The following is a 16,296-nucleotide window of genomic DNA, read 5'->3' as shown; positions in this document are numbered from 1 at the left end:
CCCAGCCTCTCCTCCTGTGACAGATGCTCCAGTCCCTTAATCATCTTTGTGGCCCTTTGCTGGATTCTGTTCAGTATGTCCACATCTGTCTTGTACTGGGGAGCCCAGAACTGGACACAGGATTCCAGGTGTGGCCTCACCAGAGCTGAGTAGAGGGGAGGGATCACCTCCCTCCACCTGCTAGCAACATTCCTCCTAATGCAGCCCAGGATAGCATTAGGCTTTTTTGCAAGAAGCTGTCTCCTGTTCAACTTGGTGTCCACCAGGTTTCCCAGGATGCTTTCTGCAAAGCTGCTTTCCAGGTGGTCAGCCCCCAGCATGTATTGCTTCATGGGACTGATTTGAAGAAAATGTCCTGTGTCACCAGGTCCCCTGTGCCACCCAGCAGTGGGCCCACGTTTTCTCTAGTCTTCCTTTAGCCACTTATGCACTTAGAGAAGCCCATCCTGCTTTTTGCATCCCTTGCCAGATGCAGTTCTGGGTAGGCTTTGGCTTTCCTAATCATGTCTCTGCATGCATGGACAGTGCCTCTGTGTTCCTCCCAGGTTACCTGTTGCTGCTTCCACCTTCGGTGTACTTCCTTTTGCTGTTGAGTTTAGCTAGGCCCCCCCGCCTTGTTCAAACATGCAGGCCTCTGGGCGTTTTTTTCCTGAATTGCTGTTTGTTGGTATGGAGCACTTTTGCACCTGGAGGACGTAATCCTTGCACCTTAACTAGCTTTTGTGGGGCCACTGTTCCCTCCAGGGCCTTATCCCATGTCACTCATCCAAGCAAGTCCCTGAGGGAGTTACATCTGCTCTCCTGAAGTCCAGTGTTGTGAGCTTGCTTTTTGCTCTGCTCACTCCTCTCAGGATCTTAAACTCCACCATCTTGTGGTCACTGCAGCCAAGGCTGTCTTCAATCTTCACATCACCAATGAGCCCTTCCCTGTTTGTGAGCATGGGGTCCAGCAGAGCACCTTCCCTCGGTGCCTCCTGTATTGCTTGGGTCAAGAAGTAGTCACTGATGCTTTCCAGGAACTTTCTGGATCGCTTCTGCCCTGCTGTGTTGCTCCTCCAGCAGATATTAGGGTGGTTGAAGTCCCCCTTGATGATCAGTGCCTCTGACTGTGAGGCTACTTCCAGCTGTCAACTCTCAGCTCCATTCAGTTTTTCACGTGTAAGCATCTAAGACCATCTGAGACACCCTGGTGTAGCCAAGACATCTATCTGCTCAGGGCTAGCAGATAGGACATAGGAGCAGTAGAAGACCCAGAACCTACTGGAATGCCATCTGGGTGATGGAAAGAATGGATACAAGGGGCCTCTCAAGCGTATGGGCAACTGAATTGCTCCTTGGGTCTTCGTTTTAGAATGAGCCAAATTACTCATTAGGTTCCACTGATTGTATTGACTGGGGATGGGATTCAGCTGCCTGTCATGGGTATCTGCATGGAATATGGACTGAATGTCACATGCCAGAGATGTTCATGGTCTCCTGAGAATGGCACTTGCCTGTGCTCTGCATAAGTGGGGATGGCCATGTACTGTCCTTCCTTACCTAGTCTGTTGATTTAAGTAGATTCTTAGGCTTGCAGGTACGTGTTGCTGGTCTGAGCAGATACTACAGTCAAGGACATCAGCTTTATTAGAAAACAGCAGAAACTTGTCAAACATTAGTAAGTCAGTGAATGTAGCATTTTCAAGGTACTCAAAATATCTTGAATCCATCCCTATTTGCTACCTGGAAAAAATTTGTCCTGCCATGTAAATGAGTTGCAACTGACAGCCCACAAAAATTAGAGTCTGGGAGCTGTATTTAACTGGTGTTTGGACTACTTTACAGCTTTAATTAGTTTTTATATGTGCAAGAATTCCCCATACATTTGCTATTCTATAAATAGTATATAAAAAGCAGTCCTTTGTCAGTCCTTAGAGGTCTGAACTCACAACACATTGTTTGCACTCATTGAATGAATGGAATGGAATGGAATGGAATGGAATGAAATAGAATAGAATAGAATAGAATAGAATAGAATAGAATAGAATAGAATAGAATAGAATAGAATAGAGTACAATACAATACAATACAATAGTTGGAAGGGACCTACAACGATCATCTAGTCCAACTGCCCAGACTGAACTGAATCAGGCCCTGTGATTTCAGCTGTCATTAGACACAGATGTAGCATGTCTCCATTTATAAACCCCATGTGAAAAGAGCAAAATGAATAAAAGTGATAAATCAACACAGAACTGGACACTTGTATACATGAAACAAGCTTTGAAAGCAATGTTCTGTTATGTGTATTTTTAATAGTCAGCATGCATACAAAGGAAAACACCCATCTCGCACTTCTGTGGCGGCAGAGGTGGAGTAGTTTGGGTGTTGTCTTAAGACATAAAACCTTGAACTTTATATTTCTTAATTTATTACCACTGGGAGAATAACTTTATCATACACTTCTGACAGTAAGTATGTACTTTATTCCACCCAGAAATATGTTTACATTTCATATCACCTTAGTATTAGTATTCACATCACCTTAGTATGAAAATTTTCAAAGGAGAAATCTAGATACCTCTTATACTTAAGGTGGTGGGAGAGCTCCCTGGCCAGTGTTTCGTAAGTTTTGTCCTTAAAAGAGAAGCAAACATGTGTCAAAGTCTGAACTCTGTCTCAGAGAGGTAGATTAAAGATTGTGTTGATTCATAGCTATTTTTATTACTGAGCTTTTTTACTGGTTTAGGCTTTTGCTTTAAGTAGTATCTGCTTATTAGGTACGTATCACTGAAATTGCCATTTTCAATACAGCAGACTGCATTATCCTGGGCATCCCGCCCACCCCTACCGAGTTACCCTGAGTGATGGACATACCTGGATAATAGGGACATTCTAGAACGCTGTGGAGCATGGTCAAGAGTTATACATAGTTTAATTCTGGGTAAAGCCACTCGGTTGAAACCTGCTTATGCATACTGCCCATCTGTGTAAAGTACCACTGTTCTGGTGCAAATTTTGCTGTCCCTAAATGTACTATATACAGTGCCAGCTCAGATCTTTGTACCATTGACAAAAGATAACCTGTTGATGGGTAGCTGAAAATTGATAGTACATATTAACATCAGAATGGATATGTTTTAACTAAAATGCAGGTCAAACGTCGCTAGTTGACTTTGAGTATTCCTTGCAGGTAGGGGAAAAATTGTGGATTGGGAAGAAATTAGAAGGGTGGGAAGAATAACAGTTGGAGGTAGCAAGGAGAGGAATGAAAAGAGGTGGAAGGACTGGAATGGAGGGGAGATTTAACTCCAATTGTTCTGCAAAATCTTCATTCAAAACTAGAAGGAAGTGGGCTCTTCCCTGGCAGTGTAGCTGTGTATTTACATTTGCACCTCTTCCTGTGTGTGCTTTGTGTCCTATCAGAAGGTAGTTAAACTTTTCACAACATTAAAATGTAGCGGAATCTGTCTTGATCAAAAGTTATCCCATTCTCTTTAACATTATACTTTGAATACAGTGGTATTCATTTGTGTCTGAAATGCTACGTATGATCATGGTTAATTGCTGCTGTCTTCCATCCTTGTCACAACAGTGTCATTAGCAGGTAAAGCAGTTCTGCAATCTTGTTTGAAAGACAAGAAATTGTAAGAAATAAAAGGAGTAAGGATGAGAGAAAGCATTTTATTGTTTATACTCTTACATTTTTGTTTCGTTTACATTTTTAACTGGTTCCCACTTGCCTGAACTGTTTGGAGCCCATTTGAATTACGTGTTTCAGAATTAATTTTATTTTGTTATTAAAAACAATCCTTTTATCTTTTTCACAATTAATGAAGGGAGAAAATGCTATTCTGCAGTTTTTAATCACTTGCCAAATGTCTGCTTCATTCCTCTCATGGAGGAATTTTATGTCTATTGTGTAAAACCAGTGGAGTTAGGTGGCAGCTTTTCATTGGCAAGCTTTTTCAGGAAAATTTAAATGTTGCTGAAAATGTTACTTCCATTAGGAAAATTAGAGTTTCCTACCTGCCTACCTGGAGGTTTCTTGGCAACATGAGATTTTGCTTGCAGAGAGAAGAGCTTTGTGGACAGAGCTGGTAGGCTGAAAGATACACTTTTAATTATCCTGAAATTTTTGTTTGCATGTCTATTCCTAAGAAGAAACTCATATTCTTTTAGCTTTTGCATGAACCTGGAGAGTATTCATATGTGTGCATATGTATAAATTCATGGATGCTTTCTGTAGAAGTGGATTTTCATTGTCCAGAAAGCTTCATGTGCAAGTGACTTTAACAACCATTCATCTCCCTTCTTGCTCTGAGAACATTTTTTAGAAGAACTAACTGCTTCAGGAAAGGGCCTGCTGTTAAGTAGGTGTTCTGTACTTCTGTTGTGTTCAGAACGTGTGAATGGTGCCTCTAGGAGGACAAAAAAATTAAAAGCAAAACTACCCCAAATAGTAGCTTGGATTGTTTCTTATTGTAATTTAATTTTAATTCAGGGAACAGTGTTTGAAATCATTAATCATATTATCTTCAAGATAACATTTTGTTTCCTTCCTACTGATTTAATGAGTTTCAGGTTAATGAGAAGTAATGGCAATTACACAAGTCTCAAATTCTTGAACTGAACTTCAGAGTTTTAGAATAGCCAATCAAGTTTTCTAAGATTGGTAGACACAAGTTCTTGCTTGCTTTCTGGTTTAGATTTATGCTTCCAAAGCCCTCTTTTATGTTTGATGTCCAGTTCCTTTCTTTCTACATAAAGGGAAGTTGACATTTTCCTACAATAATTAATATCTGACACAGCACTTAATATCATTCTGGAATCAAGAGAGCTAACAGCTGCATCTGGATAGTATACCAGGCTGGCCTGTTCACAAAAAGACAGAAACTTAGCAAGCTATTTAAGAACAGACAGAAAAACTATATATGAAGCTTCCACACAGGCACACTTAACAGTGACCTTTAGGTGGTGGTTCCAGGCAGTCGTGATAGTTAGAAGCCCATTCAGACTGGGCTTATGTGGTTCAGTGGCCTGCAGAGTTACTGAGAGTCTCAAATAGAGTGGTAGTTTTAACATCTGGGCAACAGTCCTGACAGAGATTGATCTGAGATCCAGGAGCAAGTCTGAACACAAGGCTGCATATCAGGCTGTGAAAATGAGAGGCTTTCATTCTCTATGATCTGCATCTGAACTGGGACCACTGAACTGAGGAACGCTTCAAAGTTTGTTCCTTAACACATCCGTGTTCTCATCTGCCTCTGTCTTCTGGTTTGCAATCATGATCTGGTAGTGAAAAGCCTCCATTACTCTGGTAGCCCATACTTGATTTTTTCCCCAGAAAAAGAATTATGATCTGGGGGAGAAGCAGAAGAGAAATAGCGTGCTCTGCTTTTGCTCTGACCACTATCACATTGTTTGTCCAAGTGTACTCCTAGAACAAGGCAGTGTCACTGAACACCTTGTCACCTTGCATGGAAAAATTGCAGATTTGAAGATCAGAATAATATTCCAGCTCAATATAGATAATTTCATAATTCCTGTGCATGATCATTTGGATGTGGATTTCTTCATTTTCTTTCTGTCCAAGTTGTCAGTGACTATATCTCCCAGTAGAGAGAATTATGCCTGGATTTTTTCTGGTTATTTTATAAAGTACTTCATAATGTAAATTACAGGAAATTAAAGGAAGAACTGACCTAATTTATTAACTCATCATAATGAATATTCAATTATAGTTCATTGTTAAGCTTATCACTTTTCATTCTCTCCTTCCTCTCTTTTATTCCAGTCCCCTCTGCTGTCCCTATGATGCATCAGGTGAGTCGTACTACTAATAGCATCACACTATCATGGCCTCAGCCAGACCAGCCCAATGGGATCATCCTGGATTACCAGCTACGCTACTTCGACAAGGTAAGCAGGAAGTGATGCAGTGTTGATTCTTGTATAGCGGTTATGCAAAAGAGAACAGGGAAATCTTCTGTCTGGGAGGTAACACCCCTGGATCAGGATTGATAAAGTGGGGAAAAATGCTTCAATTGTGAGGGAAGAACAATCTGTAGCAAAACCAGAAGTTCATAATATACACTTCATCTGACATCAGTCTATCCCAACTTGGAACCATCTAGGGACAATGCAAATAAAAAAAGAGAAGATACTTGTAGCTAAGCTAAAAAACTGTGGCTAACAATCGTAAGTTTAGCACCAGCTGACACAGATAACAGTGGAAAGAGCTGAAGTTTCCAAATGTGTATATTGGAATTGGACTCACTGCAACGTTCTGTCATGTGTTTGTGAAGGAAAGTCTTGTGTCCCCATCTATGCCTGAACAGACATCTCTAAGAAATCCTGGGAGAAGGAATACTTTCTTTCATTCACTAAGTGGCAGATATCAGTTACCTGCTATGTGCTGGAATTACAAAGTGGCAAATACAAAGCTGTTCTCCATTCACATCTTTCATTCCAGCTGATTTGAGGGGAAGAGGTATGCAGGGCTTTTCAGACAAGTTCCCATTCTATATTCTTGATTTTTCACATAAATATGTTTTCAAGATTGTGCAGGGGTACTGTTTTTCTAGTAGTAAAAGGGCCTGCTATTTGTAATAACATGTCTGGCAGCTTCCTGGATGTAGTGTTACATGTGTTCTTGCTCTGGATTCTTCTAGGTGAGTTTGGAGCTTGTAGAAAGCAAAATTTCAGGACAGTATAGGTCTTTTTTTATGGATATGCTTAGCGAGGAACCACAGGACACCGTAGTTTTGTCTCTCACTCTTGTTTAGGTCAGGACTGAGGGTCTTTGGCAGAACTTTGTGGGAAGCCCAGGCCTAAGGGAATGAAAAGCAGCAGTGAGGAGCAACGAGCAGTATGCAAAGAAGTCAGGTCTGGAATAGCAGTTTGCTTGGGAGGCTCTGTAACAGATTCAAATAATATTGGGCCAACATGGAAACCAGCGTTCTTTGATGAGGAGACTAAGCAGTGTGAGCAGAAGTCTCACATTCCTTTTGGTCACTGACATTCACAGGCAGAAGATGAGGGTAATTCATTCACCTTGACTAGTGAAACCAACATGGCCACCATATCAAATCTGAGCCCAGGCAAGATCTATGCCTTCCAAGTACGAGCTAGAACAGCAGTGGGCTATGGCCCATACAGTGGAAAGATGTATTTCCAGACTTCAGTGGGAGGTAAGTGCTACCATTTTGTACTCAGATCTTCATGTGACCATCTTTCACTTGTGTGTGTCCGTGAGTCTATTAGCTTATCCTCTGGAGGACTGCTGCCAGACACTCCTACTCAACTTGTATTTCTGTATATCATAATTTGCAGATACAGATTTGTTCACTCAAAGAAGCTTTATGCTGTCAGAGCATATTGTTTACACTACCACCATATTCCCCAGTCCTACTCCTTGTTGCCTCTGCACCTCTGACCAGCAGGAGCAGTGTGTCAGCAGAACTCTCTTTAGGAGGGTGTTACAGTACAAAGCACTATACACTGCTGTAGTTTAGTCTCCAGCTGTCCCAGGATGTCTTACAGCTGAACGCTCTGTGAAAGTCTTAAAGACAGGTGGAACACAGGACATATACTCAGAAGCTTGCCTTCCAGCAGTATCACAATCTATTCGTGCAGAGAGCAACATATTACCTTGTGATACTCTTTAGTTTGGATCAAAGGTACTCATGTATGTCATCTACAAGCTAAATTAATAGGGGACAATGGGATCAAAGCCCAGGTGTAGAGCTGTACTTAAATGGCTAGTCAGGTGTCAGTGGACCAAGGGAAGGAAAAGTGGATTCAGAGGGAGCACTGGTTTTCAAAAGTAGGAAGGAAGGCACTGGAGAAGCACAGTGACTGAAGGGGTAAAGAGATAACCAAGTCAAGCATTCATTGAACTGCCAGCAGTAGCCTGGGAAGCAAAGGGCTGGTAGGGATGGAGTTGTGGGTGAGACCTAGTTGAGTAGAAGGGAAACTCTAACAGTTCCTGTCCTCTGCATTTGTGTGTGTGTATGCATGTGTCTTCCTTGCTAGGGGAGCGCTCGGAGATGGTGCAGGACCGACTGCCGCTTATCGTGGGCTCAGCGCTTGGTGGTCTAGCCTTCTTGGTAATTGCTGCCATTGCCATCCTTGCCATCATCTTCAAGAGGTGAATTCCTTGACCTGCTCATGTGCACTGCAGACAGTGGAAGTTTCTTACCCCTGCTACATAACCCCATCCCAAGGGAAACAGCCTGATCTACATTTATCCAGATGTCCTTAAGATGCCATTTTCTAATTAAGGAGAGATCCTACCCCATTACTGCTGAGGAGCCTCTCCTTTGGTAAACTACTCATGTACTTAGCTCATATTTGGCTAGTTAGCAATATGAACACAAGGAAAGCATTTTAAAGCTGGTGCTCAAAACATATTTAAATGCATCACTGTAAAGAAGGGACTGTAACTTACCTTTTAGGCAAGCAAGTGGAGAATGAAACAATGTATTGAAGAAGGACCAGTGGGGTAAGTATTTAGATACACTTATTTAGAAGGTGCTAAATACCCTTTAACCAAGGACCAAGAGGCAATGCCTCATTTGCTGAAGAATTAAATCTGTACCACCCCAACGGTTCCATGGAACACTAATTCATAAAATACAAGTTAAAGAAAGCAAATACCACTTTCCATTTTGGAAAGAAAAAAGGGCATATAAGTCAATGCAGAGATAATACGTTATGGCAAAAAAGGACAGAAATTTTAAAGACAGAGAAAAGGAAGTAGAGGCACAAAAGTAACAACAGAGTTTTGTTATTTGAAGTAAAGAAACAGTCATTACCCACTCCTTGAATTTACTGAAGTTTGAACTTAATTCCCTAGATTGTGAGTAATGGATTTCTGTATCTTTGTTCTTCTCTGCCTTTGCACAAGAGGGACTTTTTAGCTTTTTCTGCTGACCTAAAAAAATGTATGAACTATTTAACTTTAGAAGGTGACATCTAGTTTTAGTTACTTTTTTGTTCTCTTCCCTTTTCTACATTTGTTTTCTCCTTCTGTGTACATTCTCTTTTAATATTTTTCTTTCTGGAAAGAAAAGAATTATCATGTACTGTTACATTTGCATTGTTGCCTCCTTTTGTAGCTTTGAACTGTAAAAAATACCATTTCTTGTGACAGCTGGAAATGTGATATTATGTGCACAACTCAATAAAGCATATAGTTTTCTAAAAAAATAAACCAAACCCAGAATAAATTAATCTTACCAAAACTGTGTCAGGGAAAGACATCAATGGGTTTCTGTAAATGTATCTACATAAAAGAAAATATCATAAAAAATAGATTCATTTATACTTGAAAGATCATGTGCAATTAATAGACAGTTTTTCAGAAAAAGTGGAGTTACCAAATTTCTGTTTTAAATTTGTCCTTGATAAGAAAAGTAAGTTTGAAGATGTAGGACATGAGGAACACCACATGAGTAGTTCTTTAAAAGATTGAATATCTGTAGAGTCAAATTCTATAATTTTAACTTGGTTTCACATTTTCCAGGCAATATACAATGTGAAACACCTGTTTTAGCTAATTGGGTTTCTTTTTAATGATGGAAGACCATTAGTATGTCAGATAACCTATAAAAAAAACCCCATTAATGTAGACCTGACTTTAAGATGCAACAGCAGAGTTAGAGCTCTTAGGTGTAGGCCTCCAGTAAAGCCACTTTCTTTCTACCACAGAACAGATTTTGAAGGTAGAACTATCTGTGGTTTTGCAATCTTAGCAGAATTTAAAGAAGTAAGCCTGACAAGTAATACACAAAGTTACCTGTTAGAATGACAGAATTAGTTATGTTAGTAAAGTAACATAATGTTTCATGATACTCTGTCTTCAGATGCTAATTGAATCAGCAGCTAGAAGGTCTTGTGCTGAAACAGCAAAGCATATGAGTTGACTGTGGTGGTTTAGCCCCTGCCGGGGTCTGAGACCACGCGGCCGCTGCCCCTCCCCCACAAAGGGAGTGAAATACAAAGCCCCGAGACTGAAATAAGGAAAGGTTTAATACAACAGTGCAATAGCAACACAACAAACAACAACAATAACAATAACAGTAATAGTGATAGCAATGAACAGAGCAAAATAGCTACCAAATACAGCAGTGGAAAGCACGATGTACAAAACCACGAGTGCACCGCGCTCGACACCCCGGCAGGGGCTAAACCACCACAGTTGACACAAATCCATGCACATAGCAGGGATACTACAGGCTACCACAGAGTTTGATTTACAATCTAGTCTAATTAATATGATTTAGAAAAGAATGAATTGTACATTTTTTGCAAAAAAATTATGAACACTGTGGGAACAAAGGAAGTAACTTGAAAATGGAAAATATGTTTAGAGCAAACCAAGAATAGGATGAAACTTCTAAAAAAAACAGATCATATGGGGAAAAATTGCTTGAACCACACACGTTTAAGAGGAGAATGAATTCTGAGAAATGCCTATGCTGAGAAGGACCTATGTTTACTGGAAATTAGATGCATGTATGCAATAAATATTATAATAATAAAGTCCACACCTGTTTTGATCTGCACATTCAAAAATCACATCATGGAACAGATTTCTGTCCTTCTGGCTCTGTGTGGCTGGTTTTGGGTACCATACTTACGAAATGAATAGTCAAAAGTAAATGCTGTTAAGAGACCAGGAGGGAAGTTAAAGATGATTTAACCTTTGGCGGAAATTTATACAAATTAAACATTAGAGTAAATAATTCTTAGAATGTTTTTGAAGAACTTAAAAGGCATCACAGAAGATGGCTTAGATTAGTGTTGAAAAGAATAATTTGTTGTAATTAAATGAAATTAAAATGCAAATTTATCCTGAATACCAAGAAAACTTCCAGGACAGTAATGTTAAACTGTAATTTTTTTTTTTTTCAGGGTAAGGCTGGAGGCTCTATCATTTGTCATATCTAAAGTGGGGATTCAAACAGTGGTGTAAAAACTAGCACATAGAAGACAAGCGTGCACTGGTTGCCAAGAGTTGGGCAGGATCTTAATGCCCGTATTCTATCCCTAAATTCAAGGATTCTCTGAGTCTTGCATTGAAAAGCCTATCCCAACATCCTATGAGAGACTTGTGTGTGTTTTAACTTACCTTTCCTTTATATCCTGCAGTAAAAGGCGAGAGACTCCATATACAGACCGCCTGCAGCAGTATATCAGTTCACGAGGTAAGAGTTCTTAAGCAACAGATGGCAAGGGCCTGTCTGTTTTCAGGACTCATTAACACCTGTGTCTCTCAGGGTTTGATTCTGGTGATGTTTTGGCCTGTCTCCTCCACTGCAGGACTTGGAGTGAAGTATTACATTGATCCTTCAACCTATGAAGATCCCAATGAAGCTATTAGAGAATTTGCCAAGGAGATTGATGTGTCCTTCATCAAGATTGAGGAGGTCATTGGATCAGGTAGTATGAGAATCTGCAGATTAAGTGCCTTCTTGTTCACCATGAAACCTGGCACACTACTGGCCTGAAATGGACCCAACCATGGTATATCAAGTGCCTCAGGATAGCTAACCTTCATTTTTAGCAAAATTCATCTTAATCTGCTGACCCTTAGATGATGGCTCCAAACCAACTTTAAAACACCCTTTGAAGACTCAGAGCTCCTCATTTGAACCCTGAAGATGTAGTGTCCAACCTGAGCCTTCGCCAAGAACTTTACCTTAATCCAAACAGTCCTAGTAACCCTATTTCCAAGCAGTGCCTGGAGTCTTCCACAGTAGTATGTCTTAGTGCACCTGACTAAAATTCTTTGCTGTGTTTCCTTACTTGAGATGTGTTTCTTCCCTCCCTGACAGGAGAGTTTGGAGAGGTGTGCTTTGGGCGCCTAAAACACCCAGGGAAGCGTGAATACACAGTAGCTATTAAGACCCTGAAGTCAGGTTACACAGAGGAGCAGCGGCGGGAGTTCCTGAGTGAGGCCAGCATCATGGGGCAATTTGAGCATCCCAATGTCATCCATCTGGAGGGTGTGGTCACCAAGAGCCGACCAGTCATGATTGTCACAGAGTTCATGGAGAATGGATCACTGGATTCCTTCCTCAGGGTACCACAACCAGAGTCTCCCACAACTGTTACCTCTTCGTCTTGCTGTGTGCCAGTCTCAGATCTGATAATTTTGCCTGTCCTTCCTCTTCACTCCTGTCTCTATAAGTCCTCAGTTGCCCTCTTCAGGTGCAATAGAAATAATAGCAAATTACCAGAGTAAGTGGATTTGGACCAATATGGTGAAAATATTCCAAAAGCTCACTCATCATATAAAATGTCTTCATTATTTTAGACTTCTCCAGCTCAAATAATTAATGGTAAACAGTCCTAAATTGTTTATCTTTGTACACAGCCTTCCAGTTACTTATGTGCATGCTCCAAAGTTTGCCTTTCTAATAATGTTTTTCAGACTTCATTCCACTGAATGTTTTCAAGTTTCGACATTGTAATAAAGTAATGAAACTTGTAGTTATTTTTGGACTCAGTTTCCAGTGTTTTTTCTAGTAATGAAACATAAATACAGATATTTTTGTAGTATAGATGCTTCATTTCTTTTTTTTTTTTAACTGATTCATATGCTAATTCAACAACAAATGCTTTGGCAGGTACATTCTGAATAGCACATGAACCCATTGAGTAGAATTGCATAGAACCCATTGTAAAGATCTTAAAACAGTAAGAGCAGATTTGATTGCTCCCATTCATTTAGACATTTTAGGAGTTAATGAGACTAGGCGTGGGATGCTGAAGGAGGATATGGCCACAAGGTGAGATTTGTCTTCAGAAAAAGATCACCAGTGTCTGACTTCATTTGAGATTGCTTTAAGCCCACCCTCCTTTCTTATTTGCTGTCCCTGAACCTTCAGATTTTGGCTGAAGTTAAGATGTATATTCTCTAACTTCATAACTCCACCTTGTTACCTTGCTCTTTGTTAGTCTTCCCTGTTGGCTTCATGGTCTGTAGTCATAAAAGCCTGTTTGCCTCCTCACTTGCAGCAGAAGGAGGGACAGTTCAGTGTGTTACAGCTGGTGGGAATGCTACGGGGGATTGCAGCTGGCATGCACTACCTTTCAGACATGAACTATGTACATCGTGACCTGGCAGCACGTAACATCTTAGTCAACAGTAACCTTGTATGCAAGGTGTCAGACTTCGGTTTGTCCCGCTTTCTGGAGGATGATGCTTCAAATCCCACCTATACTGGAGCTCCGGTGAGTTACTGCTATGGAGTGAGTTACTGCAGTGCTGCCAGCTATAATTTTTTCCTGTGTTCGTCCTTTATTTGGTGTACCCTTTTTAGTCCATCTTGAGATAGGGAGACCAGTGGGGTAGAGCCTTCTATCTTGTGGACATCTGTTCCAAACCAGCAAAAAACAAAAATAACTGAATATCTGATCCACTCTGCTATATGATATGGAGTCTCAGTGATGTTCTTTGTGGAGTGATGGTGAATAGGATGAACCTCATAACCTGATGTAGGTGTTATCTTTCCCCTTTCATTAGCTTCTTACAGGAAATATAAAGGACTGAAGGAGAGACTGAAATCCAGTACTACCACCCTTTGAGGAAAGAGTTATTTTTTTCCTACAGAAAATATAACTGGCATAAGTATATTTATGGGCTTACAACCAACCATCAAATGAACTTATTGCCTGTATGAAGTTCTGACACCTGTTGTACATACTGTAGAAGTGGTGGGAGAACAAGAATTCAGTCACTGAAAAATGAAACAACTTTTAGATGCATGTGTTTTGAAGAACCAGCACCTGAATGATATTTTGTCTGGCAGGTCAAGCCTGCAGTCAGAGAGTTCAAGGAGTTAATGCTAGCCACTCAGTATATCTATTCTTGGTGTTGCAGGTTGGGATTGTTTAAATGGCTTTACGTTTTCAAATGATTGTGACTTTCGGGAGGATTTTACTATCTGCCACCTCTCAAATGCTGCAGAGAAGAGCTATAAAAGTTAAAATACATAATAGGATTTGTAGCAGCAAGGAGGCATGGTTCTGTTTTTTCATCTATATTTGTTAGTAGAACAAGGTGGAAACCTTGAACATGGTTTGAATTTAAACCGACAATGTCTACAAAACAACATCAACTGGACTGGCACCCCATGCTCAGAGTTGTGTCATGCTGCTGGCAACTGATCACTTCAGTGATGTCATTTTCACAAATAGTCCTTACCTTTTAACATTCTGGTTGCTCTCTGACTGCTTTCTAGGGCTGCAAAATCCCCATCCGTTGGACTGCCCCTGAAGCTGTCCAGTATCGCAAGTTCACTTCCTCCAGTGATGTCTGGAGCTATGGCATTGTCATGTGGGAGGTCATGTCCTATGGTGAGAGGCCTTACTGGGACATGTCTAATCAGGATGTAAGTTTTAGAAGTGGTGAGAATGTACACCTGTCTCTGTCCTGTATCAATTCAAGTGGAAGAAAGTCATACATCACCAGTTGATTGAAGCTTGTTTGTCTTTTATTTTCCCAGCTGTGATAAAGCTTTGTTCTTCTTTTCCTGCAGGTAATTAATGCCATTGACCAGGACTATCGCCTGCCACCACCCCCAGACTGCCCAACTGTTTTGCACTTGCTGATGCTGGACTGTTGGCAGAAGGAGCGGGTCCAGAGACCCAAATTTGAGCAAATAGTCAGTGCCCTAGATAAAATGATCCGCAAGCCATCTGCCCTCAAAGCCACAGGCACTGGGAGCAGCAGGTGAGATGAGAATTTAGTGCAAAATAATAGGGCTTGTCTCTCAGTAGGCATCATGAGGAAAAGAAAGCAGTAAAGCAGACTATACAATGTTTTTTTCAACCCTCTCACCTGAGACTGGGAACAAATAGGAAGGAAAAAAAAAATGAGGGAGAGCATTGAAAGAACTGTATATCCTGATTCACTTAATGGGTGACGAGGTGTTGTGAGTGCTGAATGTGAGGATGAATGAGTGAAGGATCTTAGGGAATGAAGGGAGGGACACATCTGGGTGCAGCTACACAAGATACTCTGTGATCGCACAATACTGTGTGAACACAAGAGGTGATGAAGAGAAGACTTTAGCTTATGGAGGGACGGAGGTCCGTAGGTAAGACTAATTAGAACTGCAAGGCATCCCATATTTTCCCAACTGCATTTTGCAGCCTGATGGAACCAGAGGTCAGCAAAGGAGAGATCTGTAGGGGCGTAAATGGCACCAAGATTAGATGGCTGTTGGGCTCATGACTGAATTACATCCTGCTGGCCTGGAGGGTTTTCTCCATGGTTATAAACGTCGTCTCAGTGTAATGTACTTCACAGCTGGGGGAGGGGAAGGTGCCTAGTCATGCCCAGTTTACTGAAAACAACACATGAAGAGAGTTACAGATTTGAGACAGATTCAGATGACGGGGAAAATAGCAAATGTCACGTATAAACAGTAATTTCTTCGGCCTTTTACTGCTGTGCTCTTATCTGATGGGTGTTGGAGCTGAAACAACACACTCTTCATCTCATAGGTTACTTTCTCATCCAAGGAGTGCATGTAGGAGAGGGAGAGCTAGTCACAAAGGTAAAAAGGTATAAGGTCTCATGTCTGCCTCAAAAACCTCCTCACTGCAACTCTTTGCCCAGCTAATAGATCTAGACCCAGAAAGTGTGGAAAGATCTGAGGCAACAAGAAGAGAATGTGCCTGAGGGAGTATGAAATGGGAAGGAAGGATCAATTTCTTGGGTTAGATTGGTTGTTTTCAGGCAGAAAAGGGAACACAGGTAGTCTAGAAACAGGGCATCAAGGTGGGACTTTAGTAATCAGGGCATGAAGAACAAATATCATTGTTCTCCATTCTGTGCTCTTCAGAGGTTGCATTCTCTCCCTCTCATATGTTACTAGTCTGGTCAGCTGATGTTGATAACTTGGGGTTTTAGAACCTGCCTCTTTTGCAGACCATCTCAGCCTCTCCTGAGCAACTGTCCTCCAGATTTCCCTTCACTCAGCAATGCCCATGAGTGGTTGGATGCCATCAAGATGAGCCGTTACAAGGAGAATTTTGACCAGGCTGGTCTGATTACATTTGATGTGATATCACGCATGACTCTGGAGTAAGTAGAAGGGCAGAGATCAGAAGATACCAGACACTGAGTTTTCCATGCAGAAAGTGAAAGCAGTCTGGGAAGTATTTAGTAAGGACTGTATGGAGAATACATACACATGAAAAAGGAGGGGGAACCCAGAGCAAAGTAGCTACTGTTTCTTATCTCTTATGAGGGCCTCTGGACACCCTCCATACCACTATAGATTTGTAATCTGTTTC

At 41.0% G+C, this 16,296-nt stretch overlaps 1 protein-coding gene across 2 annotated transcripts in view; it reads left to right on the top strand.

The window, feature by feature from the left end:
- LOC141917668 (ephrin type-B receptor 5) overlaps positions 1–16,296 on the top strand; it is an 84,867-nt gene that overhangs the window by 53,807 nt on the left and 14,764 nt on the right. For both annotated transcript variants that reach the window (XM_074811058.1, XM_074811049.1), the window contains 10 exons: positions 5,777–5,901; positions 7,010–7,172; positions 8,017–8,131; positions 11,137–11,192; positions 11,308–11,427; positions 11,823–12,070; positions 13,009–13,224; positions 14,235–14,384; positions 14,532–14,725; positions 15,929–16,084. In XM_074811058.1, coding sequence (XP_074667159.1) covers positions 5,777–5,901; positions 7,010–7,172; positions 8,017–8,131; positions 11,137–11,192; positions 11,308–11,427; positions 11,823–12,070; positions 13,009–13,224; positions 14,235–14,384; positions 14,532–14,725; positions 15,929–16,084 — 1,543 coding nt within the window. The remainder of the gene's footprint in view (positions 1–5,776; positions 5,902–7,009; positions 7,173–8,016; positions 8,132–11,136; positions 11,193–11,307; positions 11,428–11,822; positions 12,071–13,008; positions 13,225–14,234; positions 14,385–14,531; positions 14,726–15,928; positions 16,085–16,296) is intronic.

The sequence above is a fragment of the Strix aluco genome, chromosome 2 (assembly GCF_031877795.1).
Source record: "Strix aluco isolate bStrAlu1 chromosome 2, bStrAlu1.hap1, whole genome shotgun sequence".
In the NCBI taxonomy this organism is placed as follows: Eukaryota; Metazoa; Chordata; class Aves; order Strigiformes; family Strigidae; genus Strix; species Strix aluco.
The sequence above is the reverse complement of the archived record's forward strand: the minus strand, read 5'-3'. Positions and strand labels throughout refer to the sequence as shown.